Here is a 21,867-nt window from a genome sequence, read left to right as displayed (position 1 = left end):
ACTAGATGGGGGAACCTCAATAACCAAGTCTGACCAAATGCAGGTTTTATAGTTAGCACAGGCCAGGTAAGCTGAGTCACTGAGCAAACAGCCTCCTGACACGAGAGGCAGTAGTTGTCTTCATTGCTTCAGCTAAGTAATTTTGAAGGCTTTAGGATGCTATTATGACTTTTACTGAAGGCCTTGCCCATACCAGTGTTGAGGTTGCACAAGGTCTTTGGACTTTGTACAAGTCTCTTCCACTGCTTGAATTCAATCCCAATATCTATTTGGGATTTCTCTTGCTGCAGCAGGGAACCAGTGCCTCTCATCTGCTTGCTGTGCCCCTCTGAGAAGAGTCTGGCTCCAATTCTCAATAGCCTCCCACCAATGGAAGACAACAGCTAAGTCCTTCCATAGCCTCTACTTCTCCAGTCTGAATGAACAAATTAGATCCCTCAAAAAGGGTTGACAATGGAGTGCCAAACACTTTTTTATGACTTTTAGGGTGAGATTCCCTGAGTGTTAATTCCCTATTTTAAAATTTATTTATTTATTTAACATTTCAAGTATTGACAAAACTGATGAATGATTCTCAGCTCTGGCAAGGTACTTATTAAGGCAATGAATTCTCCCTGGATGATGGTAGGTGCTTCAGAAGAGCTGATGCTGTCCTCAAAACTAACTGCAGTAGAAAAGCGGGATCCCACCAGGGACAAATATCCCTAAACGGGTGTGGGATCAGGCTCCGCCCTGATGTTTGTATTTCGCAGGACACGTTCGTCTGTGCATGTTAAATGCTCGTGGGGTCAGAAAGAACCTGGGTCGCTTTGGTCCTAATCCGGCAGCTTTGGGCAGCAGGGCATGGGCTCACCTTGCTTTTGCGCACGCATAAAACTTCACTTAAAACCTCCTGGCATTTTCCTTCTTGGAACCCCAGGGCAGCGGCATGTTCCTTCGGCTGCCCCCATGGCTCCTCCGAGCACCGGGGGCTGTTACCCAGCGCGGGTGTGGGCATGGAAGGAGGGGGTGTAGGGGTGCATCGGATGTCTGCTGGCCCTTTAAGAGAGGCCGGGGCAAGGAGCGGTGCCATGGCAACGGCTTGACAGCCGTGACCGGAAGTGATTGGCGGGTTAGAGGTCGCCGGTGGCAGCGGGAACATGGCGGCTGCCCTGGCGGCGCTGGGTGCTGGCGGCGGCGCGGCCGCGCTCCCCCGGGCAGCCGCTCCTTGAGCGGGGCGGGGGCCGAGCCGAGCCGAGCTTCTTCCCGCCGAGGTGCTGCCCCGTGTGAGGTGAGAGCGGGCGGGCTCGGGAGCTCCGTGGCAGGCGGCAGGCCGGGGCCATGGCCCTTCGCCGCTGGCCCGGCCTTGCCGGTTTGTTCTGGCCTCTCTCACCCGCCGCCCGTCTCTCCGCAGGCATGGTCGGCGCGCTGTAGCAGGGCTGGGAGCCGCGGCGATGCCAGAGGAGGAGCCGCGAGAGGAGAGCGCTTGAGCCGGCCTGAGGATACGTTCAGTGTGTGCGAAACGTGTATGTTACCGACAGCGGGGGTTTGGTGCTGCTGCTTCTGTTGCACCTAGAGCGACGAACGGAGGCTTGTTCTCATTCATCTTTAGTATCGCTGCATTTGGGAAGAGTAGCGCCTCTCGTTCTGACTTGCACATACACCAAAGTCAGTTTTTGCCAACTGTAGCAGCGTAGTTTTCCGTGTTTGCTGTGTGTATTGTCCCTTCTCCCATCCGTGTTGTCGAGCAGGCTGCTTCCTCAGCTGGGGTTGCCCTCTGGCAAAGCTAAACTTTGACCCGAATGCTGTCTTGTGTAAGAAGCACAGGGTGAGTGTCAGAGCAAGGCATGTAACTGCCACAAGCAGGCTGTTTGGAGCATAACTCTGGCTGCAAAAAGCTGCAGACTGAAAAAGGAATGCTAGAATTAAACTGTGTGTGCAGCTTCACATTTGTGCTTATGTGAATTCATTGTGATACAGGACTTGCTTGTCACTAGTTTCCCTTTTTAATCTTTCTTTGTGCCAGTGGATGGACTATGCTTGCATGATGGGTAGTTTGCTTGTTGATTACTACAACTTGCCACATCTCACTCTGTAGTAGCTTGTTTTGAAGACACCACCCACTCTCTGCTTTTGGACCTTTGGACTTTTTAGTAGTAGTTACCACAGCAATATTTTAATGTTTCTCAAGCACAAACTTATTTCACTGAAACACAGATTAACAGATGGTCGCCACCAGCACCCCTCTTCTTCTTACTTTACAAATGAGGAAACTAGGATTAAAAAAAAAGGAGAAAAGCCAAAGTATGTCTTAAATTGAACACAGAAACCTGAAACAAGTTGTTGGACTTTGCAATCAGATTTTATAGTATCATCTAATATTCTGATCGTGAAGCTTTTGTGGCAGCTGTAATACTTGGCTCCTCTGCAAATTAAGGTACAGTTTAACAGTGTGAATAGTCTGGTCAGTGTGCGGGCTGCAGCTGAAGAGTGTGGTCTCACTCCTTCACCATGCTTATAGATGGTTATGGGTTACTGTTACTCTCTTTGTAGTGGATTAATGGTTGGATGATTTCACGGACAGTTGATCCAACAGGTTTATGGGGATCGCTCTCTGTCAGATGGAAGTTATTCCAGTGAGTGCTCTGATACGAACTGAGAGCTGTTTCTTCTTCTGCACTAATGTAAACCAGCTGTGGGTTAAGTAGAATGTGAAACTGTACCTTGAGAAACCAAAACTCATTATTGGCCATTCAGAAAATCAGGGCTGCGTAGAAAACATCTGTAAAGTTTGGATTTTAAAAGGATTACAAAAAAAAGCCAGCTATGTGTAAGGAGCATGTGGTAAGAGTGAAGGAAGTATAAGCCTATGAAGGAAGTATAAGCCTGTGAAGGAAGTATAAGCCTGTGAAGGAACCTTCCCATCTTTCCAGAGTATTTTCTCCATTCACTTCATGCCACAGAGCTTCTGTGCTGAAAAATGGAAGTCTCCCAAAGCCTTGTTTAGACTTCAGGGGTTGGTCCACCATGTGTACTCAGTGAGGCAGGAATCTTGAAAGGAAAATAATACTGTATTACAGTAGTATACCTTACTGTAAAAACCTACAATAGGATACCTTACTGTAAAAACTGTGTCATTGCCACATTCACCTGGGGTTTTAGCAGTGTTGGGCTACTTGATCCAGCAGATCTTTTCTGCAGTTGCTCAGGTGGCAGCTTGTCATGGTTCATCTATTCCTGCAGAGTCTCTACTTCTTCAGCAGCTATTTTTAATAATGCCAGGCTAGATTCTTAATCACCTGAACTGTCTCAGGTGCAAATCCTCTTGTGCTTCTACTTGCTTTGTATTTGATTCTATACAGAACTTCTTACTGTAGAGTTTCTGTCTTTTAATTTTTGTTTAGATAGTCTCATTTATGTCCTTTCTTACCTGTCACTTGTCTTGTCCTTCCATGTGCTGCTGCCCAACATGCCCCCCATCTCTGCTTTGCTAAAACACACCTTTTCCTTTTCTCAGCTGCTTCTTCCACCTTCTTGGGACATGCAGAGTCTTTGTGTCAGTTTATGCTTTTCTCATACCAGGTCATCACTTACAAACTATCTCTATTTTCCTCTGTCCTCCTTTCCTTATTTCATTCTCCTGTTCTCCACTTACTCTTGTTCAAGGCTCTCCTTCTTCCATCAGGTTGTGATGCTGAGAACACACAAACAAGATTCCTCATGTTCTGTATGTGATACTCAGTTCCATAATCTGGTTTAATATTTTATTAGTTAGGGACTGAGGAGAGCTGGCTTGTTTGTGTTGCATGTGTGTTCTTTAGTCAGATAAGACCTGGGAGGGGGAATCTAAGAGAGGGGAAAAATAGAACTTTTATTAGAGTTGACTTTTTGTAACAGGTCCATGCAGAGTGTGGGCAAAGGCTTGAAGTTTGTTTTTATGTGACATTTATTGATCTGACTGAAAAGTAAGTTGCTGCTGAAAGACAATTCTGCATTATCATAGAATCTCACAGAATGGTTTGGGTTGGAAGGGACCTTAAAGCTCATCCAGTTCCAACCCCCTGCCACAGGCAGGGACACCTTCCACTAGACCAGGTTGCTCCAAGCGCCATCCAACCTGGCCTTGAACACTGCCAGGGATGGGGCAGCCACAGCTTCTCTGGGCACCCTGTGCCAGGACCTCAGCACCCTCACAGGAGAGAACTTCTTCCTAGTGTCTAATCTAAATACCCCCTCTGTCAGTTTAAAACCATTCCCCTGTGTCCTGTCCCTGTCTGCAGTTGTCAAATGCCCCTCTCCAGATTTCTTGTCATCTTCTTTAGGCACTGGAAGCTGCTCTAAGGTCTCGTCTGAGCTCTCTTTTCTCCAAGCTGAACAACCCGAACTCTCTCAGCTTCTTCACAGGAGAGGTACTCCAGCCCCTGGAGCATCTCTATGGCCCCTCTCTGGACTTGTTCCAACAAGTCCATGTCTCTTTTGTGTTGGGGGCTCCAGAGCTGGGTGCAGTTATAAAGTCCATTGTTGCTGCTGCAGGCCACAGTGAGATGTGGGAGAGCAGTGTTAGCAGATTTACTGAAATGTAGACGAAATGTCTCTTCTTAGTCTTTTTCTCTTAGCTGAAATAGTTTGCTTGTGAACTTGTTTTGCTGTAATAAACTTAATTTACTCAATTTGCTTGTATTAGTGTTTCTTACATGCTTGGGCGCTCAAAACTGGGGGAGTCTTTATTCGTCAATACAAAATGAATTTCACACTAGGTACACACTCTGTCCTTTCATGAGGTTGAGAAAATTAATTTGCTGTTAATCTGACCGCAGGTTTAGTTTGGGTTTCATTGTTTTGTTTTGTTTTGTTTTTTATTTGGCTGAAACAGAACTGATTTTTTTTTTTTTTTCATCTTGCTCCATTTAAACATGCCTTTCCAAGACTTTTTGTCTGTGATGTTGAAACTCCCATGGCTCTTGAGGGTTTTTTCTTTGGCCATCCTTTGGTATAATACCTTCTATTTATGTTATTTTAGGTATCAAGGGAGCAGGTATTGCTTTCCTTCCAGTGGTTCTGAAAGGTGTTGCTTAATCTTAAGTGCCTTCTCATTGAATTTATGGTGTTTTTGTTGTATTTAAGGCATCCAGCATATCTTAGATTTGAAAGAAATCTATATCTCTTTGCTCTGTTCTTCAGAGGTGCCACGAATGCTAAATGAATAGACTGCATGATGAGTCTATACGAAGCAGTTATGTGGATCACACATTGCTTGTAGAAAGAGGATTAAAAATGCTGTGGTCATTTATGAGATTGCTGTTTGAATCACGGAAGCGTCACTCTAATCTGCAGTGTCCCCAGACATGCTCACAGTTCCTGGGTGCTTTCATATATGAATGATAAGTTGTTTTATATTCCCTCACCAAATCAATGAGAGGACAAACTGGTTGTAGTCACAAGAGTGAAAAGATAACCAAACACCCACATTTTTATAGGAGAACAAGAAATAAAACACGACTAAGCGATTCATTTCTCTTGTTAAATCAAAGACAAGCAATAGCAGGCAATACAGGTGCTGGCCAGTACACTGACTTTTAGACAGGAATTGAGTTACTTTGATTTCCTGGAATCCTGTTAGTTGCATCAAAATGGTAATGGTTGTTATAGTTCAAGATTAAACTTACTGTTCAAAGTAACTGGAATTTATTATGGTTTAATATAGAATGAACATACAGATCTAGGGTTATTGTGCGATCATATGCATATATATATATGTATATAAAATTTTGTTTTAACTTTTGCATGGTCAGTATGATAATGATTACACCCAAATATAAATGTTAATTGTGAAGTAACAGGAAATATGCTTCAAATCTATTAGCAAGATCCTCTCTGCTGTTTGAAGGTACAAATGTCACCGTTTTGCTACATGAGATGTGTGAAATACCTCGTATGGCCACTGATGCAGTTTTAACGGTGATAAAAGTGCTGAGAATCCTCTGTTCAGCTTCATCTCAGCTCTTGGAGAGTTGGAGGCAGTAGGTGACAGCTTCAAACCCTTTTTCTTTGCCCCCAGAATTATGTCTAAGTAATTAATTCCACATCACTTGGTAATTTTGCTCTTAAGTTTCATCATGGTTACTGTTATCTAGTGCTGATATTGATTCTTTAACATCGATTTCCCAAATTTTCACGCAAGCAGCAAATCTGCAGCCTGAATTTGTTCGGATCAAGTATTAGTGTTATGTGTTTGAATTCAGAAGATAATTGCATATCTTGCAAATTACCCAATGTCTGTTTCAGCTTGAAACATTTAGAAATCCATTTTAGTTTCTCGTAATTACAATGTTTTAGTCAGACAGGCATCTAAACTTAGGACAGCACTTTGGCAGTGATCTGCTTGTTTTTCTAAAATGAGCACAGTTTCTGTGGTTAAATTTTCCTTTCATTTAAATATAGATTTTAATCGGCGTAGGCCAAACTTTTCCAACCATGTTTAAAATTAGCTCAAGCCATATTTTGGAAAGTATGTTCTCCTAATGTGATTTAACTTATATAGAAAAATGTATGCAGAAATGGATGTTTTCAGGCTGATTAATGCTTTTAAATTTGTTTTTTATTTGTGAAAAGGTTTATAGACTGGCTCAAATATGACTTGATACTAGTAGTGTCTTTATAATAAATACCACTGAGAGCGCTTCATGCTGTGCTTCTGAAATCTGAAAGGTAGCTGTTGAGAAAGAAACTATAAATTCCACTCATCTAGCAGATAAGTTACATCAAACAAAGTAAAATGCTTGCTGTTCTTCCAGACTTTTATGCAAGTGTTGTTTTGGAGATTACTGATGTTTTCACTGGTTGCCTTGTACTTCTTTAGGCAGGGTATAGTTACCATTTTCAGTTGGTAAGTTGAAGTTGTAAATAGATGCATAGCAAGTGTTGAGCTTTGTGCAGAGGATATTCAACATTGTCCGTATTCTCAAATAGAAGTGGTAACAAGTTTGAGTTGAATCTCTCAGGTGGCTATTGCAGCTTCCTGAATTAGTGCTAAACATTTGGTAGTTTAAATTTGTAGAAAAGTATTAAAAAACTCCAAGCAAACAAAAATCAAACAAAAAGTCCCCTCTGTACTGTTACGAATTTTATATCTCAGTTTTTACGCAAAGGCAGGGAAAAAAGGTCTTTGCTATAGCTAGATAGTTTTGCAGTTGGCAGAGAGTTCAAAGATCATGGGAGTCAACCTGTCAGCAGATTTCTCTTCAAGTAGACTGTTCCTACTTATCACAGGTCAGTTGAGATGCTTCCACAAAGAGTTGGGAGGACACTTGTTGAAAGGGGGAGATGAGTTGTGTGGATTTCCATTCTATGGAATGCAGTGTGTTTTGATATGAGATGTGCTGGTTAGCTCTGGCACACTCTTTCTGGATATGTAGAAAATGATGTAGAAAAGAAATACTGTCATGGTTTTGACATGAGACTAAGAGATCTGACTTAGTTTTTCAGATGCTTTATTATTCAGATGCTAGAAAGACTAGGATCCTTCTAGGTTTTAATACTTAATCTTACAGTAATCGTGTCTGTTCAGCTGATCAGTTCCCTTTTCTGTCAAGATCATGTTTGTTACTGTGATTTTAATGATCTGCCATAATGCAAAGAACATTGGTTTTGAGAAAGCTGATGCTACGGCAGTAGTAAGCAATAACAAATTTGTCAGTGACCGGTAAATCTTACCTTTTTCCCAGTTGTTGCGGCTTGTGGTATTTTAACAAACTTAAATGGAACAAACACTTTTTAATTTCACTTAATTTTTCTTAACTAGGATTAATTCTTACCCAGAATTCATGTGGTACAATGGGAATTTCTCAAGCATTCGTCTCACTGATGAATGTTACGTGTGAATCAGTAGTTACGTGTTTTGTGCTCATTGAAAAACAACTTTTAACTCTTCTGGTACGATAAAGCCAATAGACAGTGATGGCCACATGCTGATCTATGGAAATCAACTTTATTCAAAGTGAACCAAACTGCTCACGGGCTTCCAGCTTTCAGGCTATGGTCAGAGCTTGGAGCTTGTCCCTGGTTCTGCTGAGTAAAGATTATGTATCAGCTGGAGTTGGGCACCACGTACTCTAGGGAGTCATCACTAAGTCCTTTAACAAAGCCAAGGAAAACTACCAAAGACTTTCAAAGAGCAAAACAAGTGGAAGAAATACTTACCTGTTAAGTCTCTGTTGGGTTTGGAGTCTGTCCTTTTTTTGTTTTGTTTTAATGCTCCACCCATGGAAAACCTCTTTCTCTTGAGTACATTTCATATTGTGAGGTGATACACTCCTGCCACGGTTATTGAGCCAGAGTTTGGCAAGGAGAGGCTAATCATATCCTTTCGGCCTCCTGACAGACAGTAGCTTTCTTCTGGTCTTCCCTCTTCAGGGTGAAAGCACCACTAAGTCTGTCAGCTGAACTAGTGAATTTCCTTGAAAAGAAAACAGTTTTAGCAATTTCTTTCAAGGTCTCTTGCCCAGGTCACTAGATTTGTCCTTAGGACATGTAAAAATGCTGCACTGCCAGTGCACTAATTTTGTGTAATTCATCATCAGATAGTGGAAACAATGTTGTGGGAATTGGCATGCATTTCACGGTTGGAAAGGGGATGTTTAGTTTGGTTTAATCTCTCTTAAATAATTGCAGACTGTTTGGGAAGATGGAATTTAATGTTCTGGGTACGTTTGATCTCTTTAAACTTTGAGGATAAACTGTTTTAGAACAGGATTGGTTGTACTGTGTTTTGTGCCGTCTCCATGAGATGGATAGATTTTGCGCTAGAGTTTCCTTACAAAAATACTTGTGTGTCAGTCTGATTTATAACAAGTGTTTTGCAAACTCATCTGTTTCTAACGAGTGAATGTGACAAAGTGTGTGTCTCTCAAAATCATGGCTTTGGTCAGAGAAGTGCGTTCTGCCGTTAAGAGCATCGGGTTTAAGTTTTCACTTGAATGCCAAGCTTTAAATAAAATCCTGACAGTTGTCCACTGTTTCCAGCGATGGCTGGATTGTTACAGAATGGATACTTCATTGGTTTGTCATAAATGACTGTATCTTTAGATCCAAATTTCCAAAATTTGCTTAAACCAGTCATTTTTGTAAAAGCTTTCGTTGCAGAATGTTTTGGGGATTTTTGCTGCTATTGTAGTAAAGGTAGGCATTGTACTTACTGTATCTCAGCCCTATTCTGAAGAAAGAATCTCGGTCTCTTTCCTAAATATTGAGAAGCATTTAATTTAGCATCTCTGTTGGATACAGGGTTAGATGTTGAACGGTGTCAAGTCCACTAAGCAACAAAGAAAATCCCACTTTAAGGCAATGCTTTAAAGGAGTAACACATCTTATTTAGGTTTTGACAGTGAGTAAAAGAGCTTATCTTGTGTGCCACCTTAATAGCTCGTGAATGACAAATGCCTGAGAAGATGTCCTGTGTTAAACAGCTATGTCTTTGTGTGTTGCTATTGTAGTAGGTCATTGAAGGACCTTGAGAGATAACTGATCTGCAAAATTGAGGCAAAGGCTCTGTAGTTATGGCAGTATGGAAATTAATTCTAGGCAGAGGCAAATGGGGCTTGGGTGGTCACAATAGGGATATTGCTGAAGTGATTGTTGATAACATGGGGATATGTATTATCTTCAGAGAGAAGATAGCTAAGATTATGTTTATGTTGTTGAAGTAGCTTGCAGTAGGTTAGTCTAGTGAAGAAGAATATGATATGATATGCAGAACACTTGTGCATTAGAGTATCTTTGAAAATATACAAATAGCAGTTATTTTTAATTAGAGAAAGAACCTTATGTAAAGTTTAGGGGATTCAGTAAGCTTTGACTGGGTCAGTCACATGTTAGCAAGAGTCATTTTACATATAGGCAGTGGCAAAAAGAAGTGGTGAGCGTGGTTATTTTTGTTTCTTTTTAACTTTATGTAAGGCACCCATAAAATTCTTTTAAGACTGATAACTGCACATGTTGTCCATAGCTTTAGCATGGGCATTGGGTGTGCAGAATTAAGCTTGCTTTCAGAACAAAAGGTATCATCATTGTAAGCAGAAAGCTAGAAGGAGTTTGCATATTAGAAAGAAAGATTCCATTTCCTGTCTCTGTCACCTCTCATTGTGTCTTGAAATGCAGAATTACCTGAAAAAGGCATATTTACAACAGGCTTTTGCTGAAGTTTATATGCATGTCATTTATTCATAAACCTAAAATAAGCAAACCTTAAAATTTAGGGAAACTGGTAGCTGTAGCTTTGGATTTCAGTGCAAGATGTTCTCTATGTATGGTATTAACACAGGTGACAGTGTGTACTAGCAGCATCACAAAATGACATATTGGATAGGAGATACCCCAAAATGGAAAATAGTAGTGGCACAATATTGTTGTACATAAAGTTCCACAGGCTGCTGAATATTTTAGAATGGAAGTCTTCACAGTAGTGAAAATGGTCAAACCTGGCAGAAGAGTAATATTTTAATGAATACTTATACCATGACAAGAGGAAAGAGAAATTATCAGCAGGTATTTCTTCATCACTTAAAGACTGCTGTTACTGGTGTAGCTCCCCAGCCATTTAGCTAAGTGGTTTGCAGGTAGTATATATTACAGATTGCAGAGCAAATGGCTTTGTTTAGCTTCCCTATGCTGTAAAGTTCCCATTTCCCAGGGTTTTTGCATGTGGGACCTTAGCTCTTCTGTGTGCAATGGGGGCAAGTCTTCCAGCTTTTAAGGACTTGGGATTTAGCGTTCATATGCAGGAGTACCCCCCTCCTGGAGTTGCATCTCAGTGTCTGTCGTTCTTATGAAAAAGGCTATAAATGATTTTAATGTTTAGAGTGAAGTTATCAAGAACTTTGATTTCTGGTTTGGGAGCAATTTGATACAGAACCATCAGTCTCTTGTTATTAATTGTATGATTGTTTTCTTCTTAACATCTCTCCCCTAAGCTGAACCTTCCTGAGAGCTTTCAGTTTTCTATCAAGCATGTACTGAAGAGCTAGAACATAAAAGTGAAGTTCATATTGGAATGAGATCTGGAGAGAAGCAAAGTTGTGGGCAAGTATTTTTCCATTTTCCAAACGTTAAGCTGCAGCCACATTAATAATATTTCTACAAAAACATTACTGGGCTAATTTAAAGCAAAACTCTAGAACTGTTATATCCCACATGGCATGAAACATTCCTGCATTTTTTTTTCAGTGGTGTATTAACTTCTTACACAGAAAGGAAATGAATTTTAGAAAGAATGTTATACATAAACCATTTGAGACATTCTCTGTTAAGGAAATACCAGCTGTCAGGAAAGATGCAGCCAATGTTGAGTTATATTAAAAACACTGTAAAGGAAATATTTCTTAAGGAAAAGCGGATTAATTAAAGCATTTTAACTATTCTTGCTCCAGAAGAAGGTTAAGGAAGTTCTATATAAGCCCCTTTTAAATGCAGCCATTATTAAAAGCCATGAATTTATTTTTCCAGAAGGAAGTAGACTTAGGTAAGTTGTTCCTTAATGTAGAATAAAGAAATTTGCTGACTAAAATATAACTAGTAGGAGGGCAGGGGGAAGAGACAGAGAAGAAAGGCTTGGGAGTTGTTATACTTTATTACCTTCAAATTCTATAAGCTGGCTTACATTGGTTCTTCTTGATGGACAGAATTTATATCAAAAGGAAATAGGTTACATTTTAGGATTTTCATAGTAACATCTTTCTTTGAAAATCAGCTCTTTTATGAGCAATTATTAGCACTAGGAGGCATTATTTGGCTTCTGTAGAGGAGAATAGTGAAGTGCACATAAAAAGGTACCTGGCTCAGGCGTATGAAACATTAAATATGATAGGATTTAAACTTTCTGTAATTCAGCCTAGCCTGCTGCCTTTAAGGAGTTGTACCCTGAATACGCAGATTTACTGTAATGGTTTAAAACAGCAGCTTTTGGTTTAATTACCAGTTTGTTCTTTTCCCCATTAATTTGTTGATGCTCTCAGGGCTACCCTGAAACGTAGCAAATACAGACATAGTCGTATCTGTTACATTATGGACAACGCTCCAGTCTTTTTTTTTTTCTTTTTTTCTTTATTTAGGTGAACAGGATGAAGGGGATGCTTAGATGTGATGTGACCTATTGAAATGCTGAGGTTTTGATTTTAGCATAAATAACGTATACGGGAGTGTTAGGTCTTTGCCTGTTTTAAGGCCCTACCTGTTCATTGTCATTATTTTCTGGAAATTCACAAAGATCAGGGTGTTTTGGTTTGTTCCTTGAAAACATTAAAATTGCATTCCTTAAGTTCCACGATTGCTCGTAGAGATGAGCAGATGTTGTTTGCCTAAATTCTTTTCACACTAGGCTTATGATCTTTGACTTCATTAAAATACCACCAGAAACCCAAGTACCAAATGATATATGGGCTAGATTTTATAGCGGCACCCACATCTCCACATTTGAACTGACAGTCTGTAATTTCATTAACACATTACCTCTTTCCCCCTTTAAAAAACTTGCTGTTCAGGATGGCTTCTATTTTAGGAATGCCTTAAAGATTTATGGAGTGGGGTCTGTAGAATGTGTTTTATTTTGCATATGCTTGATGTTGTACCGTGAATTGAATGAAGGATTGAGTAAGATGGTCATCTGAAGGTTTAAATACCACTGAAGAGCTGGATTTTGCTTTTTACTTGATGAGCAAGACATGTAATGTAATTAACAATAACTAATTTTGATCCTTGTATTGAATAGTAAGGTTTCTAGTTGGGTACTTACAAAGAATGCAGAGCTTTCACAGCTGCAACTGAAACTAATAGCAACTGTGAATTATGCTTCTGTTGTACTGCACAGTGACAGGTACTCTGAAAAACATTAGTCTGGAAACATTCCGGATTAGGCAGGCACAATTCATATACATATAATGACTGATAAATGACTGGCATATACTTTCAGGTAGTAGTATAGTGTGCATAACATGGAGGAAAAAGCTAAAAATAAAGGGTTTTAATAGTTTAGGCTAATTTTAGCACTGTACTATGAGAAGGGGAAAAAGCAATACGAAGTAATTTCTCCCTGTTAACCCTGCTGTCACAGCATGTGCATTGGGTGAGGCAGGGTTCCTGTCTGAAAAAACAAATAGTATGGCCAGGAAGGAACAGCCTTAATTCTTGTGTTTCATAACTTCTATATGTTTGATTGTGCAGCTTCAGCATTCCAAATATTTTTTGAGTGTGCTATGAAGGTAACAATTCACTAACTGTGTGCTGGGTGGTGCTGACTGCCCTGATCTTTTAGTTGTGAACCTAGCAAACTGTAATCACACTGTGGACAAACCCTTACTAAAGGTGATGTTCTCCCTCATGTAAATTCCAGTGGTGCAGTATCAGACCTCAGCTTTTCAGGCTAAAACTAGCTATTACATGTTAGACTTATCGTAGAATGGTTAGGGTTGGAAAGGACCTTAAGATCCTCTAGTTCCAACTGCCTGCCGTGGGCAGAACCCACAGAATCTCTTCATCAATATCCTTCATCAGTATGCTTTACTGACGATCTGTTTAATCGTATGCAAACTGATGGATATCGTAGATCGATGCAGACTCCAAAGAGAACTACACTGAGTTCCTGAATATAGCACCAAGACCACTAATCATGTCAGGGCTAGAAAAAAAATAATCCAAGTAACCCAGGTTATTTCTGCAAAGCAGATTCTGCAGTTTCCCTGAATTACATAGATCCTACTTTATGCCTATCACATAAATCTTTCTTTTGTTCAGAACGAAGTAGTTCTTTGTGTATCACGTATGCATGATTGAGCATGTGATTATTGTTCCAAGAAGAAGGAAGAGGAAAAGAGCCTCTTTCTAATTTGTCAAGTCACATTGTGAATTTTATTTATAGTGAAAACTGTATTAGCCATCTAGGACCAGTCTGATGACTCTGCAATCAAGATAAAGGATGTTGATTGGAATGCCTTTCTTCTGGGAAATTAATACTGAACCACTATGCACTGATTGACTTTCACTGTCTAATTAGTGATAGGTTTGCCCAGTCTTTGTTGGCTTTCACAGTGAAGTTAAGCCTAAAAGTGTACTTGAAGTCATTTGATCTAAATATATCTTCATCTTTTGTGATGCTTCGAATGAGACAAAGCCTATTTGATGAGCTGGCAGACATCTTTACAGGTGGATAACTTGCAGGGATGCATTTTGATAAGGCACAAAGCTTGGAGTTGTAGTTTTATCCCAGTTTATCTTATTTGATGGTCAGTTAAATCTTTTCTTCAGCTGTTGATTGGGGGGGGGGGGAAGCTATTGCTATAAAACATAATTCTGACCTGAATAATAGAAAGTGACTAAATTATATTATCAAAATATATAGCAACTTTACCAAAATTGCAGGTTGTCGATGTTCTTTCATGGGTCATCTTGCAGCTGAATTGAGCTGGTTCTTAACATATAGAAAAACCTACTTTTGGTGTAAAAGGGTCAGTTATGATATATGTTAATGTAATTTTCTATCTATATGCCTGATATCTTTATCTGACAGTATAGAAGCTAGAGATGGAAAGTTACAAAGAGGAATGATTTGACTACGTTAAGTGTTACGGGACAATAGATAGATGAGTCCCATTAGTTGTGTTGTGTTGAACTGCAGCCAGCCATTTTGAAATATTTTAAATCCTTAGCATTCCTGAACAACTGGAGGAGAATCCTCTTCTGATATTCCTTCCAAAAGTGTTTATTACTTATTTCTGTTGTAGTTTGGTGTAAGAATTTCAGTGAAGCATCAGGAAATGATTGAATTTTTCCTTAGTGACTAATGCAGTTAAACCTCATTTAAAGCTTCAAATCTGTTACCATTAAAAAGGGTTTATGATTATGCTGTTAGAGGTTTTAGATCACTTTTAAATTTCTTGTTTCCTTTAAAATACCTAAAATCCCACCACTATAAGACATAAGCTATTTATCTACATACCTTAATTTTATTGGTTGAATAGAGAATCCTATAAGAGCAATCTTGTGCAAAGCTAGTTTTGCCAGTTATGCTTTGTTCTATTCATTACACTTGTGCAGATGCATTTCCATTTCCAAACCTCATCAAAGTTTCCAGTTTATCGACATTCTGAGATGCAGAAAATGATTGGTCTGAGTGTCTTTGTGGTGTATGGTTTGAAGATAAGATGTGTCTGTAGCCGCTGCCAAACTGAAGCCTGGAGCAATGCCAGGACTTTTATGCCAGGAGTTTTATGCTGAGTTTTCTAGAACGGCTTTCTCTATTTCTTGCTCTGTCACCATTAATCTCTTTCTTCTTTGCCACAATGGTACTTACTAAAAAAAATCTGGTGTCCTGAGAAATGCTTATCAAATAACTTCTAATTCTGTTTGTCTATTATACACTTTTTGCATACTGCAGATTACTGTAGGTTGCTCTGGAAAGCACTATGAAAAAGTCATGGCTTAATATAACTAAGTGAAAAAGATCTTTCAGTCGTTGCTCATGTCTTGTAGTCTACCTAGATGGTTGGTATTGCATCCTCTTACCCAAATGTGGGTGGAAGGGAGAAGAGAGAGAAAGAAAAATATTGGAAGTTCATTGAACCTTTTTGTTCTGGAATATATTTACCTTTTCCCAAATTAGTTTAACTGTTTTGTTAGGCCATGTTATGACATGGAATACTGAGAGCTTATACACATTATAAAAAGCTTTGAAATTGGGAACAGTTTTACCTGTTTCCTTTTTTCTGATTTATTTTTGGCAATGATTGGTTTGAAATTGTCGTCTTTGTCTTGATCTTCATGTTCATACAGTCCTCACTGGTTTGGGTTTGAGATCACCCATAGGTGATTCACAGGTGAAGATAATTCTCCTTAAAATAAGAGATACTTTCTTTATTTCTTTAGAGGTCTCATCAGCTTCAGGAGAGAGAACCACTTAGCTTAAAGTAAGTTGCAGAATGAGGGGTGTTATTTGGGAAAGAAGGTTCCTTTCCTCTTTTGAGTCTTAGGAGGCATGTGAATTGTGAACTGAGGTAGTTTTAAGTGGCCATTAGAGCAATTTAAACATACGTTGTAGCTAAGCCACCGTAGGAAAATAATTTTCTTTCCTGAGGGAGGAAGGACAGAAGCACTTGTTTTGTGCTCTGCAGTCTGCTTTGCTATAGGCTGTTTCTACTCTTGTGTAATGGTCTTATGCTAGAAGAAGGAAGAGAAGCACTTTAAATACAGGAAAATGTGGTTAAGCCACAAAAAAATAAGAGGTTTCAAGAGCATGCCTAGTATCACAAACAGTGTGTCTCATTCTTGATTTTGCTTTCAGTTCGAGAGAGACAGTTTAAAGAAAATGATAAAAAAAGTGACTTTCCTTTAAGTGACGGAAATCTCTGTCGTTTCTGTAATGAAAATGCTCCCACTTTGAAATGCTTGTTTATTTTCCCAAGTTTGGAGTGGCTCTAAATTCAGCAACTTCAAAACGTGCCTGTAGGTTTGAATTGGCCTTCTTGACACACGCTTTGTTGTTAAATAAAACATTTTTATTGGCACAAACATATTTGCCTCACCTATTTTCATTTGCTAGTTGTGGGAACGGTAACATTAAAGGCCGTTCAAAATATATGAAGCAAGTTCTGGGGTCACTCCCCACCTGTTGTTTGTTTTGGTTTATACAAGAACAGTGAAAAGTAATCATGTTGGTGAAGTTCTGTCATATAAGTTGTGGTTCTGTATCCTGCAAGGTGTACATTTATACATCAACAGGTTTGGCTGGCTGCTTCTGGCAAAACTTGGGACTTCGGGGGTGAGGAACAGCGAGCATTGGCAAGAAAGGTCACTTCTTAGCTTTAAAGTAACCTAGAGTACACTGTACTGCATTATGGAACAAAAGACTGTAAATACAGAAAATCTTTGATTAACTTCTCCCTTTCAAAGTGTCTTGACCTTTATTGAGTTCCCCTGTCTGACATTTTTAGAAGACTTTTAGTATTATTTCCTTTCATTATAAAGGGTTTATTTGCGTATTTGCTCCCACATATTTCGTTGTCATCTTCTTTGCCATGTGATTTTTCTCCAGCTGCAACGGCATCTGCATTTCATATCAGCAGGGTTATTGGAGTAGGGTAGTGATGTAGGCCTTTTTTATATAAAATTCTACAAATGCATTTGTGTAAGTAGATGTTACCTTGGTAAGCAAAAGAAAAATAAAACAAACGAGTGAAAAGGGGAAAAAATAGCAAAGCTGGGAAGTACCTGCAAAAGCATTTGAAAGACAGCATAATGTATTCAAATTAGGAGTAAATCACATAGGATTCACATCACATATCTTTCTATTTTTAGTTTTGAAATTACTAGCTGCATTTTCTATTTAAAAGTAATATATTTAGACTTCATGCAAGTGAATCATAGTATTGCACTGTTATTGTATAAAATAGTGATTGTTGGTTGTGCTTCTTATACTCTTAATCTTTTAGAGAGGGGGGAGAAAAAGCCCTTTGTGCTTTGGAAGTATCTCAGACATTTCATAGTCTGGGGTGGTGGTGAATATATTTAAAAATGCAGGCAACAGGAATACTTATTTTTGTTTTGTTGGACTAGACTTCTCCAGCTGGCATCTTATCTTTCCTTTGCTTCTGGTGTTAGCAACATAGGCTGTATGAGATTACAAATAATTATTTTACAAGGAGTCATTACAGACTTGATCTTTTTACATGGCTGTTCATACTGGTTCTGCTGTCTCAGCTGGAGGCTCCCAGCTGTTCCTTAAAGGTCATGCCAGCAGTGCCTATTAATATGGCTTTGTCTTTCCTTTCCCCAGTTCCTATCCTGCTGTTGCTGCAGCAGAATGGGAACTTTCTCCAACAGTTGAAGGGTGATTAAATCTTAGTGTTCGGTGCCTTGGACAGCTGGCTAGCTCAACAAGATCTTCCTGACAGCATGTCAAGAACATCCCTTGCTCCATAATAACTGTCTGAACAAATCCCAGATGCAAGAGCTAATTTTCTCCTGCCTGTTTTCTTCCTCTAATTCTGTGTTCCCTGAAGCCTTTAAGTTGTTCTACACAAAGTGATGTTTACGGCTAACAGTGCTTTCTAGTAAGATAGTGGTAAAATGGAACTTTTCCTTAGAACAAGATAGAGAGTTTATACTCTTATTTTCAAGATTCCAAAAGAGGGTGGAGGGTGTTGACAAGAATCACTGATCATTTGCCTTTAAGAAGGTTACAGGATCCAGGGATCCTGTAGGATCCTGTAGGGGTGGAACTAGATGATCTTTGAGGTTCCTTCCAACCCAAACCATTCTGTGATTTTAATCAACTTGCTTCTGATTGACTACCTGCTACTAGTAGTTGAGTGAAACTGAGGGTGAGATTTGTACCTTTGTTATTTGAATGGACAAGTTGTCTGGCTGCTGTCAATCCCTTTCCTTTGTGGGTTTGGATACTCAGAACAGCGAAGAAGGCTTTAAAGATTGATGATAGAACAAAGGGATTAGGTCTGTTTATATAGAAGACAAGATCAGCCTGCTAATGAATGAGTAATGTTGAGAAGGATATAAGTCCATGTCTTTTATGGCTTAAGATAAAGGTTAACAGGACTAAGAATAAACTTGCCATCGCTGCCTACTGCAGGCTTTCTTCCTGCACCTTCTTATGAAGGACATAGTTCAAGACACTGTTAGACAAGATGACTGGGTCGACTACAGCTGATTCAGTTTGGCAATTTCTATGGGTTTTCCACTGGTCATTTTGTTCTTCAACATCATACAAGATAACAGAATCTTTTAGGTCAAGACACTGCAAATATTCATTTTGCCTAAATGTTGTTCTGTTAAACACAAGTAGATCTGAGTTTATAGAATCCTTTTTTCAGCCTGGGCAATTTTCCAATTTTCTGAGGGCAGGCAGCCCAGCAAGCACTCCTTCAGACAATTCCTCATCTTTCTCCTTTTTCCAGAATGAAAATCCAAAAATATCAGCAATGGGGGCCAAAATAACAAAGGAAAAGTGGGTGTTGCCACTTCTTGCCAGGCTTTTTGTAAATATGCCTCTCCTTCCCTGTCCCAGAATAATAACAAAACTTCCCAAAGAATCCACAAAATAAACCAGACTCTTTTTCAGCCTCTGATCTAATCCAGAGTAGGTGCCATAACAAAAATGCTAGAGAATAAGTACTGTAGAGGGTATACTTTTATCTGACTATTAAAGGTTTTGTTCCTCCTCTGTTAAGGTTGCAAGAAATTCTAGGGCATGTGCTAGGTCCTTGATGCTCAGCTGTTATTCTTGTTTCTGGAGTATTGATTGAGTTGTTGCAAGTTGCTTGTATTTTACTTGATAGTGAGGAATCTTAACTGGGGTGTGAGTGTATGGATTCTGTAGCTGAGGTCAGACTGGGGTGAAATACTGTTATGAAGAACTGGAAAACTAGAGAATACATGCTCCAGGGAGAGTGATCCTAGGCTACAGGTTCTCTGATTCATACCTGCTTGTTCCTCCTCCAGCTTCAGTGACATGATCGGAAGTAGTAAGTAGGGTGAAGGGGTGCAATAGGAAGTCAGACCCAGGACTCAATGTGAAGCAGAACAGAGGTGGGATTTGAAACCAAGGCTGCACTGGCACAATTAGTTAATACAACTGAAGGGCCAATGACCACTGCTGGGAAGCGGATCAGAAACCAAGATAAAACAAGAGGGACAGGAAGCAGGTTTTTAGAGCAATAATCAGGATGTTATCTGCAGCTACAGAACAGCTGTTTGGATTTCGTCTGTACCAGCTGTGTGTGACAAACACTGTGAGTTCACAAGGTCAGTTCATAGAATCATAGAATGGTTTGGGTTGGAAAGGACCTTAAGATCATTCCAGCTCCAGCCCCTCTGCCTTGGACTGGGACACCTCACACTAGATCATGTCGCCCAAGGCCCCTGCCAGCCTGGCCTTGAACACTGCCAGGGATGGAGCATTCACCACTTCTTTGGGCAGCCTGTTCCAGTACCTCACCGCTCTCACAGTAAAGAACTTCCTCCTTATATCTAACCTGAACTTCCCCTATTAAAGTTTGAACCCATTATCCATTGTCCTACTGCTACAGTCCCTGAAGAGTCGTCCCTGTCCAGCATCCTTGTCGGCCCTCTTCAGATACTGGAAGGCTGCTGTGTCATTGAGAACCTCAGCCTTCTCCAAACTGAGGGTAGCCGGTTCTCCTGTTTCCTTCCAGAGAGGGTCCACATTATCCCTAGTCTGTCTTTTGTTACTTATAGAAGCCCTTCCTGTTACCTTTGACATCCCTGGCCAGACTCAATTCTAACTGGGCCTTAGCTTTCCTGACCTGATCCCTAGCTTCCTGGACAATGTCCCTATATTCTTCCCAGGCTGCATATTCTCACTTCCACCTTCTGTATTTTTCCTTCTAAGCTTTTTTCCTTCTAGGATTTCTCAGCAGCTCCTTATCTGTCCTCCTGGCCTTCCTGCGCCATTTCCTTCTTGTTGGAATGCAGTGCTTCTGAGCTTGGAGCAGGTGATCCTTGACTATCAGCCAGCATTCTTGGGCCCCCTTGAATTCTAGGGGTTTATACTATGGTACATAACTGAGGAAGTTCCTGGAAAGGCCAAAGTCTGCTCTCTTGAAGTCCAGGGCAGTGAGCTTGCTGTGTGCCCTTCTCACTGTCCTGAGGATCTCGAATTTGACCATCTCATGATCTCTGCAGCCAAGGCTGCCCTGGAGCATCACATTCCTCACCAGCCCTTCCCTGTTGGTGAGCACGAGGTCAAGCATGGCACCTCTCCTTGTCGGCTCCTCTGTTACTTGCAGAAGGAAGTTGTCTTCCACACAATCCAGGAGGGATTGCTTGTGCGGGGCCGTACCGTGCTTCCAACAGACATCAGGGTGGTTGAAGTCCCTCATGAGAACAAGGGCCTGCGAGCGTGAGGCTGTTCCTATCTGTCTATAGAGTGCTTCATCCACACAGTCCTGATCAGGCAGCCTGGAGCAAACCCCCACAGTAATGTCCCCCATTGCAGTTCTCCCTTTGACCCTAACCCACAAACTGTCAGTTGGCCCATGAGTTCTTTGAATGTTGGTGGCTGGCTGCAGTTTGTCTGTCTTGAGTCACATGTGCTGCTGTTTTCTAAAGGTTGCTCTTAGTTTTCAAGTTGTTTCTTAGTTTTCAAGTTGTTTCAACCTAAGTTGTTTCTTAGTTGAAATTCTTGGTGTTACAATGAATTCACTATTGTGAGAGTTTAAAGATAATCCCCCCCCCCCCAAAGGTGTTTTTTATCAAGTCATTGAACTTAATCGTATTCATACGTGTGATAGGAAAGAATAATTTCTTCATCAGTGGATTTACTAAAGGAAGTTCTGCTGCCTTGGTTTATGCATTCAGACTCTGTGAGATTGTTGCCTTTTGATGTGTCTGGTCTACACGATCGATCTGTATAATTTAATCTGTATGAACTGTGCCTTGACAGACTCAGATAGCTAACAGATCATTCCTTGAAACCATTTCTACCCATGTGAGTTGTGGTGGGACTTGTGACCTCCTTACAATGTTTTTGAGGATCCTAATTGTGAACATTCTCCAAAGGGCAAGTATCTATGAAGTATTTCCTCATCAGTGACTGTCAGACTGGAATTCTCAAACCAGAGGGAACAGCCACCCAAACTCAGACATAGTCTGGAATCTGAGGACCATGTCTGTGTAAGAAAAGAGCTTCCTCAGTTCTTGTGCTTCTGCTTCTATTTTGATTGCTAATAAAGTTTCTGTTGTGGGTTTGGGTTTTGTTTGTTTTTTTTTTATAATAAATTATTTTGGAGAGTGCAAAAGATAGAAAATTTGATTCATAAGCTCCAGGCAATGTCTCATTGGAAGTCTCTTGGAAAACCACACTTGTTCTAG

General features: G+C 40.2%; 1 protein-coding gene across 5 annotated transcripts in view; it reads left to right on the top strand.

The window, feature by feature from the left end:
- Positions 1–1,099: 1,099 nt before the first annotated feature.
- LCLAT1 (lysocardiolipin acyltransferase 1) overlaps positions 1,100–21,867 on the top strand; it is a 118,650-nt gene continuing 97,882 nt past the window's right edge. Inside the window, exons 1-3 of one of the 5 annotated variants that reach the window (XM_062605834.1) lie at positions 1,100–1,270; positions 1,394–1,505; positions 10,947–11,055. In XM_062605834.1, coding sequence (XP_062461818.1) covers positions 11,027–11,055 — 29 coding nt within the window. In that variant the 5' untranslated portion in view covers positions 1,100–1,270; positions 1,394–1,505; positions 10,947–11,026. Of the gene's footprint in view, positions 1,271–1,393; positions 1,506–10,946; positions 11,056–21,867 lie in introns of those variants that run through there. The other 4 variants (XM_062605830.1, XM_062605831.1, XM_062605835.1 and 1 more) reach the window with 4 other exon arrangements.

This window comes from Pezoporus occidentalis, unplaced genomic scaffold (assembly GCF_034315485.1).
Source record: "Pezoporus occidentalis ecotype Australia unplaced genomic scaffold, CSIRO_AGI_Poc_V1 ctg93, whole genome shotgun sequence".
NCBI classification, from domain to species: domain Eukaryota; kingdom Metazoa; phylum Chordata; class Aves; order Psittaciformes; family Psittacidae; genus Pezoporus; species Pezoporus occidentalis.
Note: the sequence above shows the minus strand (reverse complement) of the source record. Positions and strands in the feature narration are given on the sequence as shown.